Genomic DNA, 23,240 nt, shown 5'->3' with positions numbered 1-23,240 from the left:
TCAAAAAGAATTGTGAGTTGGCAATACCAGGATATCCATAGGTTTTGTTATTTATTGGATTTCGTGTTCATCTTTTTTTTTCAACGTTTATTTATTTTTGGGACAGAGAGAGACAGAGCATGAACGGGGGAGGGGCAGAGAGAGAGGGAGACACAGAATCGGAAACAGGCTCCAGGCTCTGAGCCATCAGCCCAGAGCCCGACGCGGGGCTCGAACTCACGGACCGCGAGATCGTGACCTGGCTGAAGTCGGACGCTTAACCGACTGCGCCACCCAGGCGCCCCTCGTGTTCATCTTTAAAGAAAAAGTATTTCATCAATCCTAAGACTCACAGTTTTTCTTACTTTAGCAATATGGCATTGAGTTAAATTTTATCCTTGGCAGTATCTTACAGTCTGTCAACAAGGCAGTAGTGGTGCTGATTTGTTTGCCTGTGCATTCAATCATAGCTGCTCAGTTTGTTACCACTGTAGTTGAGGGTGTGAGTTTTGTTGGTATTTCTCATGTTAACTTTAATTGTTCAGTATGTCATCAGTAATATCATGTGATGAATCAGCATTGACACCAGAGTTGCTGGCATGGGGAAAGTTATGAAAACAGTTCAAAATGGCATATAGTTAAAATATGGTTAAATAAGTAAAAGAGAACTCTAAGTTCTACTTTATACTCAGTATAAAATAAAAATTCTGGATGATAAAGCTTTGTGTAATTATTTATTTGGAGGCATTTCCCCCCTTTCTTTCCAGTACATAAAACAATAGTATATATTATAATCAGTGGCATCTTAGATTTGATGAAATACTGTAACATTAAAATAGCATTCCAGTAGCATTTGTGATTAGTTTTCTATTTTGTTTATAAAAATTATTCTGGGGGCGCCTGGGTGGCGCAGTCGGTTAAGCGTCCGACTTCAGCCAGGTCACGATCTCGCGGTCCGTGAGTTCGAGCCCCGCGTCGGGCTCTGGGCTGATGGCTCGGAGCCTGGAGCCTGTTTCTGATTCTGTGTCTCCCTCTCTCTCTGCCCCTCCTCCGTTTAAGCTCTGTCTCTCTCCGTCCCAAAAATAAATGTTGAAAAAAAAATAAAAAAAAAATTATTCTGTAGATAACAGATAAATAATCCCATCAAAGAAAAGCCAAAGAAGAAAATAATAAATTTAAATTAAGCATTGTGTTTTCTTTATACTAAATTACATTGTTGTGGGACTACTTATTGTTAGATTTTATATTGTTTACTGTAGTACCTTTCCTTTGATTGGTAGAATAGTGAAGACATGTGGTGGACAAACATTGAACTACAGTCAAGACTTGGCTTGGTCTGTGCTTGGGGTTTGGGCATACAGAGTGTTAAAGAGCTTTACAGGTAATTCTGTTAGACAACATAGTTTGAAAACCCAGTTTTGGTTCTCAGTCTGTTGGCAGAACACACCTAAGCTGACTATGAACTTTTTCGGATCTGCATTACCAAACATTATCTGTTGGCCAACTAAACACATTATTTATATACCTATATGTGCTCTCAGTTTTAAAAGTGTAAATGCTATTGTGGTAAATAAAATATAAATTTGTTTTAAAACATTAATACATTCATGCTGGTTTTTATCTCTTTAATATTTCAGTCAACAAACCTTATTAGTATAACTTCTATCATGTTGGGGTTTCCAGAAATGTTTGAGGTTAAAAGTATTAATATTTGACTAGGTTCCAGAATAGGAATTCTGAATCTAACTAGTGTATCTGAGGGATGCCTGTTTTTATCATTAGCAGTTGTAAGGTATAAGCAGAGGAGATTGAGAGAAAAAAAAGAAACAACAGACAAAGCATAGGAAGAATTTGAAAAGAAAAAGGGGCCCCAAGTTAGTTTGCTGCTTTGCAGTGATTTTGGAAAATGAGGACAGTTGCATACCTTATTTATTCAGGTTATTCCTTCCCTTTTCTTTGTGTCATTTGTGCCCTATTTCTATTTTGACAAGAAGATGATGTTTTCTCAGAATAATGCCATTACTAGAGGTGGTAAAGGGTTAAAGTACAATGGTGTCTGAGAGATACAGAAAACAGTGAGGATTCTTTCCGTTTATTCTCCCCTTCTTCTTTATTTCTGTCTCCTCTGTGTTTTGAGTACACTAAAGCCAGAACTTGTATGGAAGATTGAATCTGTAAAGGGGCCTCACAAGTAATCTGGAGCTTCTACCCTTGAACCAAGGGTGCTGGAGGCTAAAACCTGAAACTTGAAAAAAGAAATTTCAGACATAAGTACTACTTGTCAGTCACAAATACTTCTTTCTCTCAGTCGTGTAAGTAAAAGTTGACTTTTTAAAAGAAACTGCCAAAGAGAGAAAAATACGAAGATTTATTCCTAACTTGCTTGTTTTCTAACTCTAGGTTAGTTATTATCTGGTAAATTAATGAGAGAAAATGAACATATTTTCTGTTGTTTACCACAGTTGACAGTGTAACAAGATCCAGATAATTCTACCTGTACTTTAATTGTTTTTGGATGAGAAATTTCAGGCCAATGGAGTGAAATAGAGTGAGCAAATAGAATATTCTAGTTCTTATATTTATTTGAATAGTACATTCATTTCTATTTCCAGTCTCTTTATTAACAGTGCATGAGTCAGAGGCTTGATGTACTCAGTTGGAAAGGGGAGTTTATCAGCTCACTGACTGCAAGATGTGTTCTTAATGAGTTTTAATGTGCAGGCCTCTGAATGGAAATTTGTTACGAATGATAGGTTTTTCAAATGTCTTAATAGGAAAGCTTTATGCCTGTGGATGGTTTAAAATGCAGCCTAGTTCCTTAGCAAAGGAGGATTTTTTGTTCAAATGGATTTCTATTTTCTTTATGTTTTGCATATGTGGTTGCTAGGATTTAAAGTAAAATTGTTATAATTTAACTTTATAAAACATTTGGAAATTGACCTTATTTGGAATTAGGTAAAAGGAAAGAAGTCAGATAAAATTAATTTGTTCAGTATCTGAATTGTGAGGTATCAAGGAAATGCAGTTTTAATATTTTCAAGTAGATATAGAAATACCAAATGAGAAATGTATAGGTTATAGGATTTTATTAATCGATGAAGATTATTTACAATTAGTAGGATTCATTTTATTTTTCTATATGTACACTCATTTTATTGAATAAATATTACTAAATATCTGCTGTGTGTCCAGTTGGTCATCTTATTTACAGTGTGGAGAATAGGTTAAATGTGTACAAACTCGAGGCTCATAGGAAGCCGGTGGAGTTGTTGTTTTAGTGTAGGTGAGAAATTATTATGGCTTAAACTAACATGTTGAGATTTTGTCCTGCATTAGTGTGTTCTGGATTTTACTGTCTTCCTTAAATGAAGTGTTGTGGATTAACTTGATCTTTATAGGACTTGCTTTTAAATTCTGTTAGAGCTGATCTAGATAGCCTTTCCTCTAGAGGCCTTAATTTCTATATAGAGAATTTTGAAGATCTGGGAAGAATGAAAGGAGAGACTGGTGTTTGGCTTGAGCTACTGGGAGAGCTGTGCTGTTTAGTGAGATGGAGAAGACTTACCTCTCATCACACTCATCAGATGATTGCGACTTCTAAGAGTTGGACTTTCTGGTGTGTCTGTTAAATGCCTCTGATGTTTTCTTTATTTTGGCCCTTTGGAACTAAAATTTCCTTAGCCTCATGTGAGTTCAGGTAGTTGCTCAATTCATAGCTCTCTGGGTAGTTGTTCTATCCTTAGTAGTTGTTGTTTGATGTTGTGGAGTCTTGCCCTGTGGGTACACACTTAGTATTTGGCCAAATACTCAAGGGGACCCCTGTCAAATTAGATACTGCTGCTTTTATGGCTAGCTTCCCTCTCTGTGATACTCTGCACATTTTCACTGTCTTTAGGAGTCTTATCCATTGATCTGTCTTCTGAGCTCTGTATGACTGCTCTTTTCTGTTTGGCTTTCTCTCCTTGCATCATATTCTGAAGAGCTGGTTTGGGCCATCACATTTGTTTCTATTCTTTCAAGGATCATAGATCAGTGTGCCTTTTTCCAGTGTCTGAAAACAGTTATTTCATGCATTTTATCTAATTTTAAAATAGTTTAAAATGAGTACAACAGGAGGGCCAGTCTTCTATTCATTTTGGTCAGATCATGTTGATTTTGTAGAGAATGAGAAGTGAATGGGAAACTTGTTGAAAGATTCAAAGCAGACCAAACTCCCATGGTTTGTTGATGCTTTATCAAGACTACTCTGGTGCTCTCTTGAGAGTGGACAGAGGAAATGGAAGGAAATGAACAGCTGTTGTAGTAATGTGGGGTTAAACTGAGCTGGAAATGGAGTACAGTGGAATAATTCAAGAAATATTTTGAAGATGGAACAATCACTGCCTGCTACTGAATTTTGAACATCTGGGAAGAATGAAAGGAGAGACTGGTGTTTGGCTTGAGCTACTGGAGGGTAGTGATGTTTAGTGAGATGGAGAAGACTTACCTCTCGTCACACTCATCAGATGAAGAGCTAGATTAAGGAAGGTAAAATTCAGTTTTGTTACAGATAATAAAAGTTAAATTATCTACTAGACCTCTAAATAGAGATGTCAAACGGACAGTTGGATAAAGGAGTCTTGAAATCAGAGCAGAGGACAGGCCTGGGAATTCACCAGCATTTCAATTGAATTTTAAGCAGTGTAGAAGATTAGAGAGTTTTGATGGAAAAGAGGAGACAGTTTAGGGACTGGTCACCTGATCACTATAGTATCTAGGGGTCTAATTTTGAAGGAGGAACCTGTAAGAGAAATAGAGGAGCCCTTGGAGAAAAAGAAAAATAGGAGAGTGTGGTGTCATAATAGTCAAGAGAAAATGTGTATATAGGAGGGAGTGGCCCCACTGCTTTGAATGCCTCTGAGAGTTCTAGGAAGATGAGGACAGAAAGGGGTCCACTAGATTTGACACCCTGGAATTCATTAGTGATATGGATGAATTGTTTGGGGAGGTCGAGAAAGAATTAATTAAAATAATTAAAGTAACAGTCTTCCATTGTGTTACTAAGGAGATCAACTTTGGGAGATTGTTGCTGTAATCCAGGCTAGAGATGATGGTTCCATAATCTCTAGGAGCGCTGAAGAGTCTGGGTTCAGAAGTTATATAGCCAAAAAATAGCCTCAAATTCATCATGTTCCTTTATTGGTTTGGTCTAGACAGTGGTGCTCCTGGTGCAGGACACAAACACGGTAGGTTGTTTGGCTGACACCACTGACACTGCTCCCTACCCTTGGAATATCTGCCATTCCTGAGACTGGGAACTTGAGGTGGCTGTTGCCTCTGCCACTCATTGACAGAGTTGTCTCTATTCATGTCCCTGCTTCTGTTACAAGATTCTGATTCAAAGTAAGTGATGTATGTGTCTCATTGGGGAGATTAGGTCTTGTGTCTGGGCTTTAACTGCAGGAAAGGCTGGGGAAAAAAGTAGGTGGCATTTTTAACTTCTTTTGCAGAAGGAGGACTCTTGGCTTAAAATGTGGAATCCCCAAATGTAGAAGGGAGATTAGATACCATGGCAAGAAAAAGTGATAGGTGTCCACTACAAGACTAGAAAAATATATTTTCCAGCGCATCCATGGAAAGGTAATACAGTTGACTTTTGAATAATGAGGAGGTTGGGAGCTGACCCCTGTGTAGTTGAAAATCTGTGTAGAATGCCTGACTCCCCCAAAACTTAACTACTAATAACCTACTACTGACTGTAAGTCTTACTGATAACATAAGTGGGTGATTTACACACATTCTGTGTGTTATATGTTATTTACTGTATTCTTATAATAAATGAGCTAGAGAAAGGAAAATGTCATTAAAAAATCCTAAGAGAAAACACATTTGCAGTATTTTACTGTATTTATTAAAAAAAATAAGTGGATCATTACAGTTCAAACCCTTGTTGTTCAGAGATCAACTGTAGTCGAATCTGTGGGACTGGGGAAGGGCTTCCTTGTATGATTGGTGTGCACATTGTTCAACCAAACAAAAGCTTCCTGCTGATGGAGCAGATGTGGCCTAAAACTCAATCAGTGCTTCATGGTGAGGTTGCATCTACCCCAGAGGGGTTGCTATTGTCTAATTCATTTCAAGTTTCTCTGTGGGCTAGTGGAGTCCCTGGATTGGGGCAATAGAATTGAGAACAGTTCCAAAGATGGAACTTAGAAAATGTCTGTGCTTAGGATAGGAGAAAGGGCAGAGAATAAGCATTTAGAGCTAGGATAATTCATTAATGGAAGGCAGTTAGAAATCTTAAAGATGTTCTCCCTTAACTCTCTCTGTTTTAATTTAAAAAAGTCAGCTACTGGGGCGCCTGGGTGGCTCAGTCGGTTGGACGTCCGACTTCGCTCAGGTCATGATCTCGCGGTCTGTGAGTTCGAGCCCCGCGTCGGGCTCTGTGCTGATAGCTCAGAGCCTGGAGCCTGTTTCGGATTCTGTGTCTCCCTCTCTCTCTGACCTTCCCCCGTTCATGCTCTGTCTCTCTCTCAAAAATGAGTAAATGTTAAAAAAAAAAAATTAAAAAAAAAAAAAGTCAGCCAGTACATGGAGTTCAGAAAAGTTCAGAAGAGATGTGGATGGACAACAGCTCTTAGATTTAGAAATAAGGAGATCCTTTTTTGATACTTTAGAGAGAGTGCTCCAATAGAGGGATGAAGGTGAATACTAGCTGATAATTTATTCATTTATTCAGTCTTTCCTTCATCTAGCCAAAGAGGAATGGATGTGGGGGAGAAATCATTTTTAATGATTGCTTACATGTCAGACAGTGTCTGGAATACAAAAGGCAATTTTGCCCTGAAGGAGTGTACAGGCCGGTATGTTAGAGAAGAAGATTATTCCAAATAGAGTGTACTAAGTGTTAGAGGAGGGCTTTGTAGAAGTAAGAGGAGGTGTACATAATTCAGCCCATGAGAAGATTCCCTCTTTAGTTAATTCTTGAAAGTTTGATATCCATTCATTATTCATTCATTCATCATTCATTCTTTAAATATCTCTTAAGCACTTACTGATGTACCAGCTATTGTCCTAGGCACTTTGGATTCAACAGTGAATGAAACAAAGACCCTGGCCCTCTATGTTCTTATAGAGGCACATAACATACGTTAGAGGGTACATGCTATGGGACAAGAAAAAGTTGAGTAAAGTAGAGGGAAAAGGACATATGGGTTCTTTTTTGTCCATTTTAAGTTTTCAAATACACTACATTTTCACATTACACTAACATTAAACATTAATTTTATAATGAAAAATTTCAAGCTTACACAAAAGTAATGAGAATGGCATAATGAATCTCCATATGCTTATCACTCAGATATACCAGTTACCAAAATTTTGCCACACTTGCTTCATGTGTCCTATTTTTGCTTTTTCTTCTTTTTTTTACCAAAGATTTAAAAAAAATTCCTGACACGATGTAATTTACCTCTTTACACTGTAGTAGGCATCTCTAAAACATAGGGACGTTTTCTTGTATAACTACAATATGATTATCACAACTCATAAACCTACTAATACAGGAGAGGCATTTGAGTCAAGACTTGAAGGACACAAAGTCCTCTCTATGAGCTCAGGAAAGAGAGTTTAGACAGTGGGAACATCTGGTGTAAAGGTCCTAAGGAACAGGACAATGCCTAGCATATTTGAGAAACAGCAAGGAGTCCTGTGTGGCTGAAGCATGGTGACTGAGGGAAGAGTGGTAAGAGATAAGGTTTTGTAGGCCACTGTGAGGGGACTTTGACTCTGCTGTGAGTCAGACAGAGAGCTGTGACAGTTTTGAGTAGAGGACAAAATTAATTTTGTCAAAATTAATTAATTTGATAAAATTAAATTTATATTTAAAAAGGTCACTCTGGGGGCGCCTGGGTGGCTCAGTCAGTTAAGCGTCTGACTTCGGCTCAGGTCACGATCTCACAGTTCGTGAGTTCGAGCCCCACGTCGGGCTCTGTGCTTACAGCTCAGAGCCTGGAGCCTGTTTCAGATTCTGTGTCTTCCTCTCTCTGACCCTCCCCCGTTCATGCTCTGTCTCTCTCTGTCTCAAAAATAAATAAACGTTAAAAAAAAAAATAAAAAGGTGACTCTGGATGCTCTGTTGAGAATAGAATGTAGGGGAGAAAGATAAAGAGAGGGGGGCCTAATTAGGAGCTTGTCGTTGGATTAGAAGATATATTTTTGTTAGTGGCTCGCTCCAAATGGTCATAGTGGAAATGACAAGGAGTGCTTGCATTTCAGATATGTTTTGAAGGTAGAGTTAAATGGATTTCCTGATTGACTGACTTGAAGGAGAAAGGAAGGCATTAAGAAGACTCAGGTTTTTCACTTGAGTATGTGGAAGGATGGAACAGCTTTTGGAGCACCTCCAAGAGTTTACTCTTGGGCCTGGAGAGTTTGAGGTGTTTGTCACACATGTGGATGGAATACCTTGTTGAATATTTAAGGCTGGAGTTAGGGAGAAAAGTAGCAGAAAGCGTGGTCAGAAAGGGTGGTATGTATTAATAGTGGTTTGCACTATACTTTCAGCAGCCAGCTGGTGTGAATGTGGATGTTAAGAAGATACTGGTGTTTAAACTGGTGTTTAAACTGTTTATAATTTAGAACTTTTATCAGTTCTTTCTGTCGGTCTTTCAGAAAGAGGTAACTCAGTGAAGTGTGCAGTTCTGTTTTCTTTTTCTCAAACCATTCTTTCTGGTCAGGCAAGAATGAATAAATTAGGTGAAACGTGTAATTAAAGTATTATACATTCCTTTTGTTATGGTTAAGTACGGTTCAGATGGAAAGTATTCATCTGTGTATTCTTGGGTCACTAGAAGTTGTCCCAGAGTATTTTGAAAATGTTGACTGATTAACTCAGAGACATTCACAAAATCTGACAGGAAATAGCCTGAGGTGGTCCAATAACTTTGCTGTAACCCTTGAAGGCCATGAATGTGATACTACTACCATCAGTTCCTTTCTTCCTGATTCTGAACTCACTAAAATTTAGATTAAAAAGAATAGCTATGTTTTTATGACATTTTATAAATTTAAATATGAACTACTTAGGAAACTTGTCCAACAGCCTTATCTTCTTTTTTCTTCCCAGTTGTTGCCCTATTGGAGAGAGATTTTCATCATAGGTAGCCAGGTTGTTACTCTGGTGTGTATGTTATGGAAAGGATGTGGTTAACACAAATGCTAAAAGCTACTAAAAGCAGCTTTGTGCGATGCAGACTGATTGTGACTACCTTTATTTCTCCTTTGAAAAAAGACTATTTCTAATCTTCCTTTTGGATTGTTTGGAGTTCTGATTTGTATATCTTAGAGTCATGTGGAGGATTGATACACCAATGTGGGGTTGTGGTGTAGTTTTCATCTGTTGTTCTAATGTCATCTCTGTGACTAAATTTAAATAACTAGGTGTTCGAGATGGGGACTCTTCGTGCCTGTGTATTTGACCCACATACCTCCCTAGCCTTCTCTGATCTGCTGGGAAAGGTCTGGTAGACAGGGATCAAAGTGTCACACGGGTCTGGGGTTATCATCTGTTTTACTCAATTATTCCCTCTTCCCTGTCCTTCCCTACCCTCCCCATGAGCAAAAATAAGAGTGAAAAGGAGACACTTACTCTCTTTTGCTTCTCTTTTATAGGAGATGCATCGGAGATTTGAGAATGCTCCTGATTCTGCCAAAACAAAAGCTCTGCAAACTGTTATTGAAATGAAGGTAAGTAAGAGTCTCCAAAGAAGCTTATGAGTCAGTTTACACTTTGAAGTGATTACATACTTTCATGTGTGAGTTTTAGAAAGTGGTATGTAACAATATTTTGCTTATTTTGTAGATTTAAGAAGAAATAGTAAGACAATGAAAAGACACTTTGAAAGAACTTTGGTTTTATTCCCTTTTAGTTATAGATCATAAGTCAGATGGGACCAAAAGTTGTCCAGAATTCCTTTAAATCGGCTGTGTTTAAGCCTTTTGATCTCAGGACCCTTTTATTCTTTTAAAATGACAAGCTCATTCATTTATTTTAGAAAATGTCTGCCTAATATTAACTCTAGTAACCATAGTTTGTCAATTGTTCTTTCATGTAAAAATGATGTTCCATGAAAAAACTACCTAATTCAGCTTGCAATTCAAAGAGGCACACAAGTGCTATTCTAAGAAACTACTATCATACTTCAATGTGCAGAAATGCCTAGCTCCTTCCCATTTCATCACACAGAATATTAAAAAGATGTGTTCCTAAGGTTTGAGATTAATTAAAAGTAATAATTTTTACTGCTTCATTAAGGACATTCTCAAAGGAAGCAGTCTTTTTTAAAAAATTGTTAAGTAGGCTCCACACCCAGCATGGAGTGCAGTGTGGAGCTTGAACTCATGACCCTGAGATCAAGACCTGAGCTGAGATCAAGAGTTGGACGCTTAACTGACTGAGCCACCCAGGCATCCCCCCAAGGAAGTAGTCTTTTAAAATTTTTATTTCTTGAGGCTCCTGGCTAGCTCAGTTGGTCGAGCATGTCTCTTGACCTCGAGGTCGTGAGATACCTCGAGGTCATGAGTTTAAGCCCTACATTTGGCCTAGAGCTTACTTAAAAAAAAAAAAGCTTTTTTTAATAAATTTTTTTTTTTTCCTGTGAGTATCCGATACTGAAGAGTGCAGTCACTGCTAGCGTGGTTTGGTGCTATTGCCTGTTGTCCTAAGACACAAGCAGTTTTTTCCCACCCTTGCTTTTATACCTGAAGTGCAAATGGTAACATAGTGGAGAGGGCAAATCAAATCATGGTATTATTATGAAAATAGTTTTGACTATGCAGACTTCTTGAAAAGGTCTGGGGGGATCCAGAACATAGAACATGGACCATGCTTTGTAAACCTCTGCTTTAAGTTAATGAATAGGTAGAAATCTTTAGGCTTTATGTTAGGTTGATTAAGACTTGTCTTCTTAAATTCCTTGGATTCAAAATTTGGCTTTACTTGAATCAATTGTATGACAATAGAGCAAGTAATTCCTAACCTCTCTATGCCTCAATTTCTTTATGGCTAGAAGGCGATAGTAATAGTATGTATCCCATAGGTTGTTTTGAGGTTTAAATTAGTTATAGCAAGTAAAACACTTTGAATACTACCTGGCATATAGTAAACTGTTAGCTGCTGCTCCTGTTATTATTTTTATGAAAAACATATTCTTTTTTTTTTAAACAACATACTCTTTCTTACAAAAGCTGAAAGACTTATAGGTAAGTCTTAGCTTCTTCATATTCCCTAAATCTTAGCTTCTTCCTATTCCCTAAAAAGTTTGACACTGTTTTCGTTTTGTGGGCCTTTATTCAATAGTTGTTGGTATGACAAGAATATTTGGTTATTAGTATATAGTTTTATGTAGAGAGATGCTTTTTAAGTACGGTTATAAGAATTTCTCTCTGAATTTAAATGATTTCATTCTAAAATTTTATTTGTGTGTATTTTTATTTCCAGTGGGGAAAGATTTACCAAACAAATTCTGAATTAGTGGAATTCTGGGTTCTTTGTAGTTAGGCAATTAGTAGTCTTGAACATAATCTTGTAAAGAGTCTTTAGAAAGGTTCAATTGTATGTTCTTATTTCCCACAAATCTATTTGTATGTTTTATTTCCTGAGCCCTGTTGAAACGTAAGAATAAAACACATGAATATACCTATGTTTCCAAAATTCTTTTACTTGCCTTTTGATAGAATGTGGAAGTGTAATAATTAACAGGCAGTGGAGCTATTTTAAGTTGTGTTAACTTTCGGCCATTCTGTTAAGAAAGCCTGAGATAATGGTGGCCCAGTTGGGTCAGGTGGATGCTATCCTGAAATCACAGCTGAAATAGTTGAGTTGCTGAGAGTGTGGCATGATCCTGAGAGAATTATGAAGATCTAGAATAGTCTTGGGGGGGAATGGGAAAAGAAGATGATTGATAGACAGTAAAAGAGCCCAACTATCTTCAAGGTGATGTAGTTTTCTTTTTTCTCTCTTCTGCCTTTTCTTCCTCCTCTTCCTCCTATCTTTGCCTTCACCTTCCTTCTCTTGCTTTCTTCCCTCCTTCCATCTTCTCCTTCTCCACTTCCCCTTCTGCTTCCTCCTCCTCTAATTTTTTTTCTTTTTCCTTTCACAGTGGAGGAACAGGGAAGAATTACTGTACTGCTATAGGTTACAGTTTTGCTGGGTAGATAATGGCAGAATTATTGGAATGCACATGAATTGAGGATGATGGTGAGAGAGGAGTTTGCATGATCAGTCCAAGAATGTAGTGTGGATAGAAAGGAAGAGAATTCAGACTGTACTGACAGGTTGGGAGAAAATGTGACCTGCTCCTTTCTGGTACTGGGGGCTTAGTGACCCTCATTGGAGAGAGTTCAGGGAAATTACATCCTTTTGGAAAGCCAGGTTTTACTTGGGGTAGGGAGACAACTTTTGAAAAAGAAAAAGTGAGGATTTGGGAAATTTAGCAAGCAACAGGGGATTTCAATAGGTTAGTGGAATTGGCTGATTAATGATGGGGAGACCCAGAGCTGGGCAAGTACAGAGTGGTAAGATGAAAAGGAACTTATTTACTTAGTTATTATACATTGTAGGAGTAAGAAACCTTGTTGGAAGGACTGTTCTCAAATAAACCCAGTCTCAGTCTGATTGAGTTGGTGCTAGAATTAGTTGAGCGTATCAGATACTACTTTTCTGTCCTGATTTCAGCGAGTAGCCTGACAGTCTCTTATCTGGGCAGTCAGTGCCTTCTTCGTGACTTTCATTTACAGTTTGGTCCCTTTTGGGGAGAAGCTTTTATGGGACATGATTTGGTAGTGAGGGTGCTGATTTGGTCAAGAGCTGCCCATGTGTTTGTGTTGGAGTTAGAGGAGAAAATGGATAATGTGTCTTGGGGGCCTTATGGCGGCTTTGTAGAGTTAGAGGCTGTCTGTGTGATGTGTGGAGCTTGAGTTGATTGCTGAAGGTGATTTTGTCTTGTGTGAAGCACCAGTGATGCTAGAAATACACTCCTTCTTTCCACTGGCTCCCTTTCATTATCCATCTTCCCCTCCCCAAACTAATGTCAGAGGTAACACATTTCATTTGCAGGTTAGTCGCATGTGTATGCCTAGTATTTCAGTTATTATTCTTTTTTTAAGTTTATTTGTTTTGAGGGGGGGGGAGGGCAGAGAGAAAGGGAGAGAGAATCACTCTGTGCTGTCAGCATGGAGCCTGATGTGGGGCTTGATCCCACAAACTGTGAGATCAGGACCTGAGCCAAAATCAAGAGCTGGATGCTCAACCGACGGGGCCACCCAGGTGCTTCTTTAGTTATTCTTAAGGGACTACATCCTGATCTTTCTAGGAAGATTTATTATAATGTTAAAGGTGAATTTTCAGATAGTGCAATTGAAATAGTTTACAGGCCTACCTCGTTTTATTGCTTCACTTTATTGTGTTTTGCAGAAACTGTATTTTTTACAAGTTGAAGGTTTATGGCACCCCTGCATCAAGCAGGTCTTTTGGCACTGTTTTTCCAATAGCATTTGCTCAATTCGTGTCTCTGTGTCACATTTTAGTAATTCTCCCAATATTTCAAACTTTTCATTACTGTTCTGGTGATCTGTGATCAGTGGTCTTTGATATTACTACTGAATGTTTTGGGGTGCCACAAACTGTGCACATATAAGATGGCAAACTTGACAAATGTGTGCATTCTGCCTATTCCACTGACCTGCTGTTCCCCCGTCTCTCTCCCTCTCCTTGGGCCCCCCTAGTCCCTGAGACACAACGATATTGAAATTAGGCCAAATAATAACCCTGCAGTGGTCTCTGAGTGTTCAAGTGAAAAGAGGCTCATATCTCTCACTTTAAATCAAAAGCTAGAAATGATTAAGCTTAGTGAGAAAGGCATGTCCAAAGTTGAGATAGATTGAAAGCCAGACCTCTTGCACCAAACAGCCAAATTGTGAATGCAGAGGAAAAGTTCTTGAAGGAAACGAAAGGTTCTACTCTAGTGAACACACGAATGATAAGAAAGTGAAACAACCTTATTGCTCATATGGAGAAAGTATTAGTGGTCTGGATAGAAGATAAAACCAGCTACAATGTTCACTTAAGCCAAAGCCTAATCCAGCACAAGGCTCTAAGTCTCTTCAGTTCTGTGAAGGGTGAAAGAGATGAGGAAGCTGCAGAAGAAAAGTTTGAACCAACAGAGGTTGGTTCATGAGGTTTAAGGAAAGAAGCCATTTCCATAACATAAAAGTGCAAGGTAAAAGAGCAGGTACTGATGGAGAAGGTGTAGCAAATTATCCAGAAGACCTAGTTAAGATCATTGATAAAGGTGACTCCACTAAACAACAGATTTTCAATGTAAATGAAACAACTTTCTTTTTTTTTATTGTTAATTAAAAAATTGTTAATGCTTATTTATTTTGAGAGAGAGAGCGAGAGTGAGAGAGTGCACAAGCAGAGGAGGGACAGAGAGAGAGGGAGACACAGAATCTGAAGCAGGCTCCAGGCTCTGAGCTGTCAGCACAGAGCCTGACGCAGAGCCTGAACCCACAAACCGTGAGATCATGACCTGAGCCGAAGTCAAATGCTTAACCAGCTGAGCCACCCAGGCACCCCTATATGAAATAGCTTTCTATTGGAAGAAGAAACCATTTAGGACTTTCATAGCTAGAGGAGCAGTACCTGGCTTCAAAGCTTCAAAAGATAGGCTGGCTCTCTTGTTAGGGGCTAACTCAGCTGGTGACATTTAAGTTGAAGCCAGTGCTCATTTATCATTCCAAAAACTCCGAGGGCCTTAAGAATTATGCTGATTCTACTCTGGCTGTGCTCTGTAAACAAAGCCTAGATGGCAGCGCATCTGTTTGCAGCATAGTTTACTGAATATTTTAAGCCCGCTTGTTGGGACCTACTACAGAGAGAAAGATTGCCTTAAAAATATGGCTGTTCAATTGACAATGCACCTGCTCACTGAAGAGCTCTAATGGAGATGTACAAAGAGATTATTGTTGTTTTCATGCATACTGACAAAATATTCATTCTGCAGCCCATGGATCAGGGAGTCATTTTGACTTTCAGGTCTTATTATTTAAGAAATATATTTGTGAGGCTACAGCTGCCATAGATAGTGATTCCTATGAAAGATCTGGGCCACGTAGATTGAAAACCTTGTGGAAAGGATTTGCCATTCCTGATGCCAGTAAGAACATTTGTGATTCATGGGAAGAAGTAAAAATATCAACCTGAACAGGAGTTTGGAAGAAGTTGATTCCAACCCTCTTGGATGACTGTGAGGGGTCCAAAACTTCAGTGGAAGAAGAGCTGCAAATGGAGTAGATATAGCAAGAGAACTAGAATCAGAAGTGGAGCATGAAGATGTGACTGAGTTTCTTGACTCTTATGCTAAAACTTGAACATATGAGGAGTAGCTTCTTATAGAGGAGCAAAGTGAGTGGTTTCTTAAGATGGACTCTACTCCTAGTGAAGATGCCATGAAGATTGTTGAAATGACAACCAAGTATTTAGAATATTACATAATCTTAGTTGATAAAGTAGCAGCAGGGTTTGAGAGGGTGGACTCCATTAAATTTTTTAAAAATGTTTATTATTTAAAAAAAATTTTTTTAATGTTTATTTTAAAAAAAAATTTTTTTTTTTCAACGTTTATTTATTTTTGGGACAGAGAGAGACAGAGCATGAACGGGGGAGGGGCAGAGAGAGAGGGAGACACAGAATCGGAAACAGGCTCCAGGCTCTGAGCCATCAGCCCAGAGCCTGACGCGGGGCTCGAACTCACGGAGTGCGAGATCGTGACCTGGCTGAAGTCAGATGCTTAACCGACTGCGCCACCCAGGTGCCCCTAATGTTTATTTTTTGAGAGAGAGATACAGTTTGAACAGGGGAGGGGCAGAGAAAGAGGGAAACACAGAATCCGGAGCAGGCTCCAGGCTCTGAGCTGTCAGCACAGAGCCTGACGTGGGGCTCAAACCCACGAATTGTGAGATCATGACCTGAGCCAAAGTCGGATGCCCAGCCAACTAAGCCACCCAGGCGCCCGTATACTCTCAACTTTAAACAAAAGGGTGCAGACTGGAGGAGGAGACAGAGGAAAAATCATATTATAGATACGAGCTATCTTCCTTTCACAAGTGGCCATAAAGGATATATTAATTCAGAAGCAAGACACCAGTTGCTAGACAGCAGTTTTCCTGCATATTTATCTTTATTAAATCCAGCATCTGTAAAGACTGAGATTTTCAACTTCTCTGATTCTTTGTGAATAATGTCTAAATCTTCCATTGTCTTCAGGATTCAAAAATTTCCTCTATGGAGCGTGGACTCCGAGACTTGGAAGAGGAAATTCAGATGCTGAAATCAAATGGAGCCTTGAGTACTGAAGAACGGGAGGAAGAAATGAAACAAATGGAGGTCTATCGGAGCCATTCTAAATTTATGAAAAATAAGGTAATGGTGTGTGATACTGTAATTTTTAAAAGAGGTTTGAGAAGTTGATGCATATTTCTGTTTCCTTAGTGATGATGAAGAGCTTCACATTGTTTTATCAAACTTCAGGGAAGAAGACTTATAATTCTTTCGAATTGAACTTTCCCAGAATTAAAGTCAGAATTACTGATATATAGTTATTTCAAGTTTTCCCTTAAAAGAAAATTATTCATCGTATAATGCTGATATGTATTGTCACAGTTTAACATTTATATCTGTTAGTACTTCAGAGGTGATTCAATAAATTCCATCAAATTGAGTTTTTCTCACAACATGAGACACCAAGTTCTTTACCTCTTGTGTAGTTGTATTTTAATAGTCAAACCCTGAGAGGCTGAACCCAGTCCCCCTACCTTTTTTTTTTTTTACCCCCTGAAATGTCTTAAATCATGTTTTCCCTTCAAATACAGTTACATAAAAAGGAAGGCCCTTTGGTCCGTTCCCTAGAAAAGATCCATTTGTATCAGGTTTATTGTTTCCCATGTGTACTTCTGATATATCTATAGTAGGATACATACCAGAGAGACATGTCAGTTCATATGTATTAACTAGGCACGATATTTTTTCCTTAGATCCAAAGCCATTTAGTTTGATTCTATACCTATTTAGGCAAATTGGAAGATCTAGTTTATTACAGCTATCAATTTGCCAGGTTTGTTTTGGTTTAATTAAAAACCTAATTGTGATGATAAAATATTAGCTAGAAAATAAACACCTCCTGCATCCCAATTGTATTAGTTCCCCAGTTTCTCAGAACAGAAAACTATAAAGGAATGATACACCATTATTCTAACTCCATCTCTGGTTTCTAGTTTCTTGCTGTGGTATCCATACCTGGCATAAAAGTCTGTAAAATATTCCTTTATTATTTTAAGAGTCTGTTATCAGTGACTATTGACAATTTATATTAATTTTAGAACTTAACAGTTCACATATCCAACTTTCTGTTAGTTTGTATTTTTCACGCTAATTTGAGAACAAAATATGCTACAGTATAATTTCTGCTTTCCATTTGCTGATGGGCACATTTGAGTCCATTTAAAAAAATCCTGTGAATGAAAATAGAGAATCATCTAGGGTGCCCTGAAGAGGGAATTAAGGGAACAGATTTGATTGTGTTATTTAAATTATTGTCATTTCCAGTTACTGCTCTGGCTGAAAAGCAGATAATACCTAAATTGACACATAAGTGAAAAAGAATAACAATGTCGTGACAGGTAGAACAACTGAAGGAGGAGCTAAGTTCGAAAGAGGCTCAAGGGGAGGAGCTGAAAAAGAGAGCGGCTGGTCTTCAGGCTGAGGTCTTTGCCGTAAGATTTACTCTTTGTGAGCAGTGATCCCACAGTGGGACCCTGCTGGCTCTGGCTTCTGGGTGGCTTATACTTTCATTCTCTTTGGTTGGCAGCTTTGCCCAATACTAGCACTAACCAGCCTGCTCTGCTCTTTAACCGACTCATGTTCACCAGTTTGACCCATATGTCACTTTGTGTGCAGTGAGCCTTCACATGTTCTGGAAGCCCTATATCTGGTTCTTTATTGTTGCTTTTGTCACTGTATGGATTGTACTTCAAAATTTGTTTTTTCTTAAGTCCTTTCCTTTTGTAGATACTTGCTGTTTATATGAATGATGATCTCTCTTCTTTGGTGTAAGAATATGTAGATGTTCTAGGTTGTAGTGTTTATCTGAATTTAAAATTCTTTTTTTAAAAAGTGAGGTATAATTGATACATGTACAACATAATGATTTGAGATATATCTATCTATCTGACCTCTACAGTAAGTCTAGTTAACATCCTACATAGTACCCATGCATAGTTACAATTTTATTTTCTTCTTGTGATGAGAACTTTTAATATCGACTCTCGTAGAATTTGAAATTCTTGAGTAAAGTGCTTTAACTTCATATGTATTATCTTTAAGTCACCATTAGGTGATTTTACAACAGATGTTACTTTTTTTTAGAACAGATACATAGAAAGTGATTTGCTTATTTAGAGTTATCTAGTAAATTAGAATTAGCATGAAACATACTTTAAGTGTCTAAATCTAGTTTAATCTTCTGTTTAAAGAACTTAAATTCCATTTCAAAATATAATAAAAAAATAATAAAGTAGCTAACATGTAAGCATTTATAACCTGCTAAGGTAGGTATATTATCACCCCCAAATTATAGATGAGGAAACTGAGGTAACAGAGTGGTGCTTAGGAAATATAACTAGTGCCTGAAACCAGTATCACACTGTATGTTAACTAAAATTTAAATTAAAAAAAAAAAAAAGAAATACAGTTAGTAAGAGGCAGAGTTTGATTTTTATGTAAGCAGTCTGATTCCAGAACCCGTGCTGGTAAGCTCTTCAGTCTACTTACTGCTCTGTGGCTAGGCCATGTGCACATATGTCACACAAATGTCAGGAAAAACTGCTCCTGAAAGTAATTGTGGGATAAGACAGGAATGCAGCATTATTAAAACAAAACAAAACAAAACAAAACAAAACAAAACAAAACAAAACTTGTGCTAATTTGATATTTTGCTATTTATGGACCACTTTATAATACAGATAATAAAGTGACATATTTTGTCTAAAAGGGACTAATTTGGTTTTGGTTTACAGTAACTGTATTATCTAGAGGAGTAGTTGATCTATAACTTTACTTTTTTTTCTTACCTATTATAAATATTTCTTTGTTATACCAAACAACAGGATAAGCACATTCCATACATTATTTTATTTAATGTCTAAATACAGTAACATTAGTTTACTTGCTCCATTTTACTGATTAGGAAAACGAGACTTAGAAAGGTAATTACTCAAAGACACACTTATCCTCAGGTGTGATTGCAAAGCCTTGTGCTCCTAACTTTTATGGAAAATGTGTGCTTCTAAACTCTGCTTTCCATTTAGAATATTTTCTTCCTTTTTCATTCTTTATGGTCAATATAGTAATATTTGAAGATCATTTAAAAATGTAGATGCTGAGGAAACAAGGATTTTATATTTATTTTTAATCACATGATTGGAAGTAGTTGGAAATTTGAGTAATCTTTAAGCCGTAATAGTTCTTGAGCTGAAAAAGTGATAAAATTTTAAACATTTCTCCTAATCAATTCATACCATAAGTGTATTTTTAGTGCAACCTGTATGTTAAGGATAGAAAAATACTAATATGTGTTTTTTGTTAGAAAGGGATGTCATGAAAGATGCCACAGCATTACAGTATGTGGTAACTCAGGGTACATCTGTATATTTCAGGATGAAGATAGCTGCCATTTACAGTTATCTTCCACTGACATTCTTAGTTATCCTATAGTAGTTTGCATACAATAAACATATAGAAATATTTGTTGAATGAATGAATAATTAATTAAATCTGCAAATAGAATTTTCATGCATATGAGAAAAGGCTTGTCGCTAAGCAAGAAGAGTAAATTAGAAATTAATTTTTAGTGCTCCTTAAAAGTCTAATTTTAATTTATTTTTTATTTTTAAAATATTTTTATTTATTTTTGAGAGAGAGAGAGAGAGAGAGAGAGAGAGAGAGAGAGAGAGACAAAGCATGAGCGGGGGAGGGGCAGAGAGAGAGAGAGACATAGAATCTGAAGCAGGCTCCAGGCTCTGAGCTGTCAGCACAGAGCTTGACATGGAGCTCAAATTCATGAACTGCAAAATCATGATCTGGGTTGAAGTCAGACGCTTAACTGCCTGAGCCACCCAGGCGTCCCAAAAGTCTAATTTTAACTAAAGTAATATTTATTTCACACTTCCTCATGTGAAGTTGTTCTCAAAATTGTCCTTTATACCTCAGATTATTATAGTACAGATTCTGTAGATGTAAAAAAATACAAAGTACTTTTCATTTCATCAGTAATGCTGAAATAAATTATGGACTTCTTATGGGATTTATACTTCTGGTCATTAATCTGTTAGTGCACAGCTAGCTACCTTGCTAGGCACTAGACAGAATGTAAAAGCAATTCTGATTTTTGTTTATTTGTTGTACATTTACAATAACAGACTATTTAGAAAATTCTTAGATGTAAATAAGATGTTTGAAATAAAAATTTTTTAAAGTTAAGATGAGAAATTTATGGGAGAATGAATGGACACCTCTTGACTTATGGATTTTCTGTCAGATAATTCAGATTCAAATTACACATGTAGATTCTTATGGCTGAGCTTTTATGCATTTACTTTTATCCATTTAGTTCATACGACATGTTGTAGATGATAGAACTTTGTTGGTGGAATCTTTTTTTAGGTCAGTATCTCTAACTCCTCAAAATTATGTGGTTTCTAAAAGGCACAGGTTTATAATGCCTTAAAACACTAATGGTGGCTTTTTAAGATAAGGATTTTATGTAAACTTTTGTTTGTGAATGAAAAAATAAAAAGTATACTAGCAGCAGCTTTCGAATTTCGCTTTAAATGGCAATGCTAGGAGGTTTTCTTTTTTCCTTCTGTTTTACATCTACACTAATCCTGCTTTATGTTTTAAGAGGTCTGACTTAATAAAATGAAAACTGATCAGCACAATAGTATTCAGGTGCTTCCTGCTATCTCATAGTAGTCTAATTGAATTGGGATTTTTCTCTGTCTATTCTTTTTCTAAGAGATTTTGAAGAGTATTTAGGAAACACAATAATTGAAAACTGGGATATCCCTATTTGTTGAAAACTTGTTTTTGTTGTTGTTGTTGTTGTTGTTTTTTATGGTGGGTGGTTATCCAAGATTAAGTGATACAAAAAGATAAATTGTGTTTTCTCATAAAACTAATGCTATAGTTAGTATTTTGTGACTCAGATCTGTCAAAAAGATTCAGATCAGAGGTGATTGTTTCATTTCTTTTTTACTTACAATGTTCTGTTTTTTCCTCTAGATTGGTCAGGTGAAGCAGGAGCTGTCCAGAAAGGACACAGAACTACTAGCCCTACAGACAAAGCTAGAAACACTCACAAACCAGTTTTCAGACAGTAAGCAACACATTGAAGTGCTGAAGGAGTCCTTGACTGCTAAAGAACAAAGGGCTGCCATCCTACAGACCGAGGTAAAATGAATTCTGGAATTTTCAGGGAGCCAATTCCTTGGCACCTTTCACGTGCCAATTCCTTGGCACCTTTACCTGTGCTGTTTTTGTTAGATTTGGGAGATATGAATAATGTAATGATTAATTCTTTAGCAGTGTGATCAGTTACTGTAGTAAAAATGTAACTATCTTGTTTCAGTTCTTAGATCTAATAAATTAAATCTGGTGCAGTTTGTGCATGTTTTTAATTCTTTAGACGTTCCCTAAGTTTGTGCTTCTAACATTATGAAATGTAACGATAGTTGTTAAAAAGAAATCTAAACGAGTATTTTGTTCTGACCCATGTGAATTTTCTAGTCGTGAATGACAGTGACCTTGGTTACCCTGTGTTTAGATTATTAAGTGTTCTTAATTTTTGATATAATGAATAGCTTTATGTAGGCAAACTGCAGAATCTAGAAGTGTTTTAGATCTTGTTTTGAATCATAGATTGTTAGATGATGTGCCTTCATATCCTGTTTGAAAATAAAGTTATTATTTTTAGAGATCTTAGATTATTTAGTTTTTCAGCCCTGATTTTAGGTAGGAATGCCCTAAATAATTCCATACACATGAGAATCTATTATAATTGTAATGATCAAAGAGAAGGAATTGATGATGTTATTTTGATTTACTATCTTAAATATTTTTTTAAAGATATAGTGAAATAGGGAATTTAGGTAGAAATAGGTAAGTAGTTCTGCTTTATAGAAGAAAAGGCATACAATGTGGATTAGTTTTTTTCTTTTCATTTAAAGAACCAGATAGGTAAATAAGGGCATAGTTAGGGAAAAGGGAAAAGAGGAATTAGGAGTAAAAAGAAGGTATAAAAACATAGACCCAGAAGATTGAGAATCTTCAAGTGAGGAGGAATGGGTAAATGGCCAAAACTCTTTCATGTAATATTTTATTTTTGTACAGTTTGGGACTTCGCTGAAAATGAGGGATTTGGATGATATGTTTGTAATTTTCCTTATAACCTATACTGTTTCTATTTCAGTCATGTCTCATGTTATCATGATAACTTCATTTTCCCTCACGGGGATATTTTGGATAAAATTAGGTTTTGGCTGCAGGGCCATAGTTTGAAATTCAGCTTTACCACTTATTCTCAGGTACATGATCCTGGGTTATTTAACTTCATTGTGCCTCACTTTCCCCACATCTGTAAGATGACAAGAGTAGGAGTGTCTGCCTCATCAGCCTAGTGCCTGGCACGCAATAAAATCTTTGTCTATTCGTTATTGTCATCATTATTGCTATTGTAATAAAATCAGCTAATATATAATCTCTGAAATTATTAAGAGAACACAGTTGGTTTTCTCTTCATTGGCATAAACTTTGTTTAGAAGATATGCTCTTTCATATGTTTATTAAGCTAATTTTATGTTCATCCAGGGAATTACAAATATAAAATTATCTGGAAAATGTTACCTGCAAAATTACTAATGGCTTTATTAGAATTTTTCACCCCAGTAACTGGTGTGCATGCAGTACTGCATAAAGGTCAGAAGAGGGTGCCAGTGTTTTAGAGGTGAGCCTACGACCAAGTTTACTACTGTGATAGCATTGGCTGGTGGTGGCAGGTGTGTGAATCAGAGAACCAGGCAGTTGGTTAATGATAATGCAAACATTTAAAAGCTTGTCACAGTCTAATAAATTACTTTTTCCTCCTGGCAATCCATCCTTTTCTTTGTAC

At 37.1% G+C, this 23,240-nt stretch overlaps 1 protein-coding gene across 6 annotated transcripts in view; it reads left to right on the top strand.

Moving 5' to 3' along the window:
• The window catches only part of ERC1 (ELKS/RAB6-interacting/CAST family member 1), a 532,268-nt gene that overhangs the window by 100,370 nt on the left and 408,658 nt on the right, over positions 1–23,240 (top strand). For 4 of the 6 annotated variants that reach the window (XM_047866436.1, XM_047866435.1, XM_047866438.1 and 1 more), the window contains 4 exons: positions 9,631–9,705; positions 16,286–16,441; positions 17,698–17,781; positions 21,356–21,523. In XM_047866436.1, coding sequence (XP_047722392.1) covers positions 9,631–9,705; positions 16,286–16,441; positions 17,698–17,781; positions 21,356–21,523 — 483 coding nt within the window. The remainder of the gene's footprint in view (positions 1–9,630; positions 9,706–16,285; positions 16,442–17,697; positions 17,782–21,355; positions 21,524–23,240) is intronic. The other 2 variants (XM_047866437.1, XM_047866441.1) reach the window with 1 other exon arrangement.

Source organism: Prionailurus viverrinus, chromosome B4, assembly GCF_022837055.1.
Source record: "Prionailurus viverrinus isolate Anna chromosome B4, UM_Priviv_1.0, whole genome shotgun sequence".
Taxonomy (NCBI): Eukaryota; Metazoa; Chordata; class Mammalia; order Carnivora; family Felidae; genus Prionailurus; species Prionailurus viverrinus.
The sequence above is the reverse complement of the archived record's forward strand: the minus strand, read 5'-3'. Positions and strand labels throughout refer to the sequence as shown.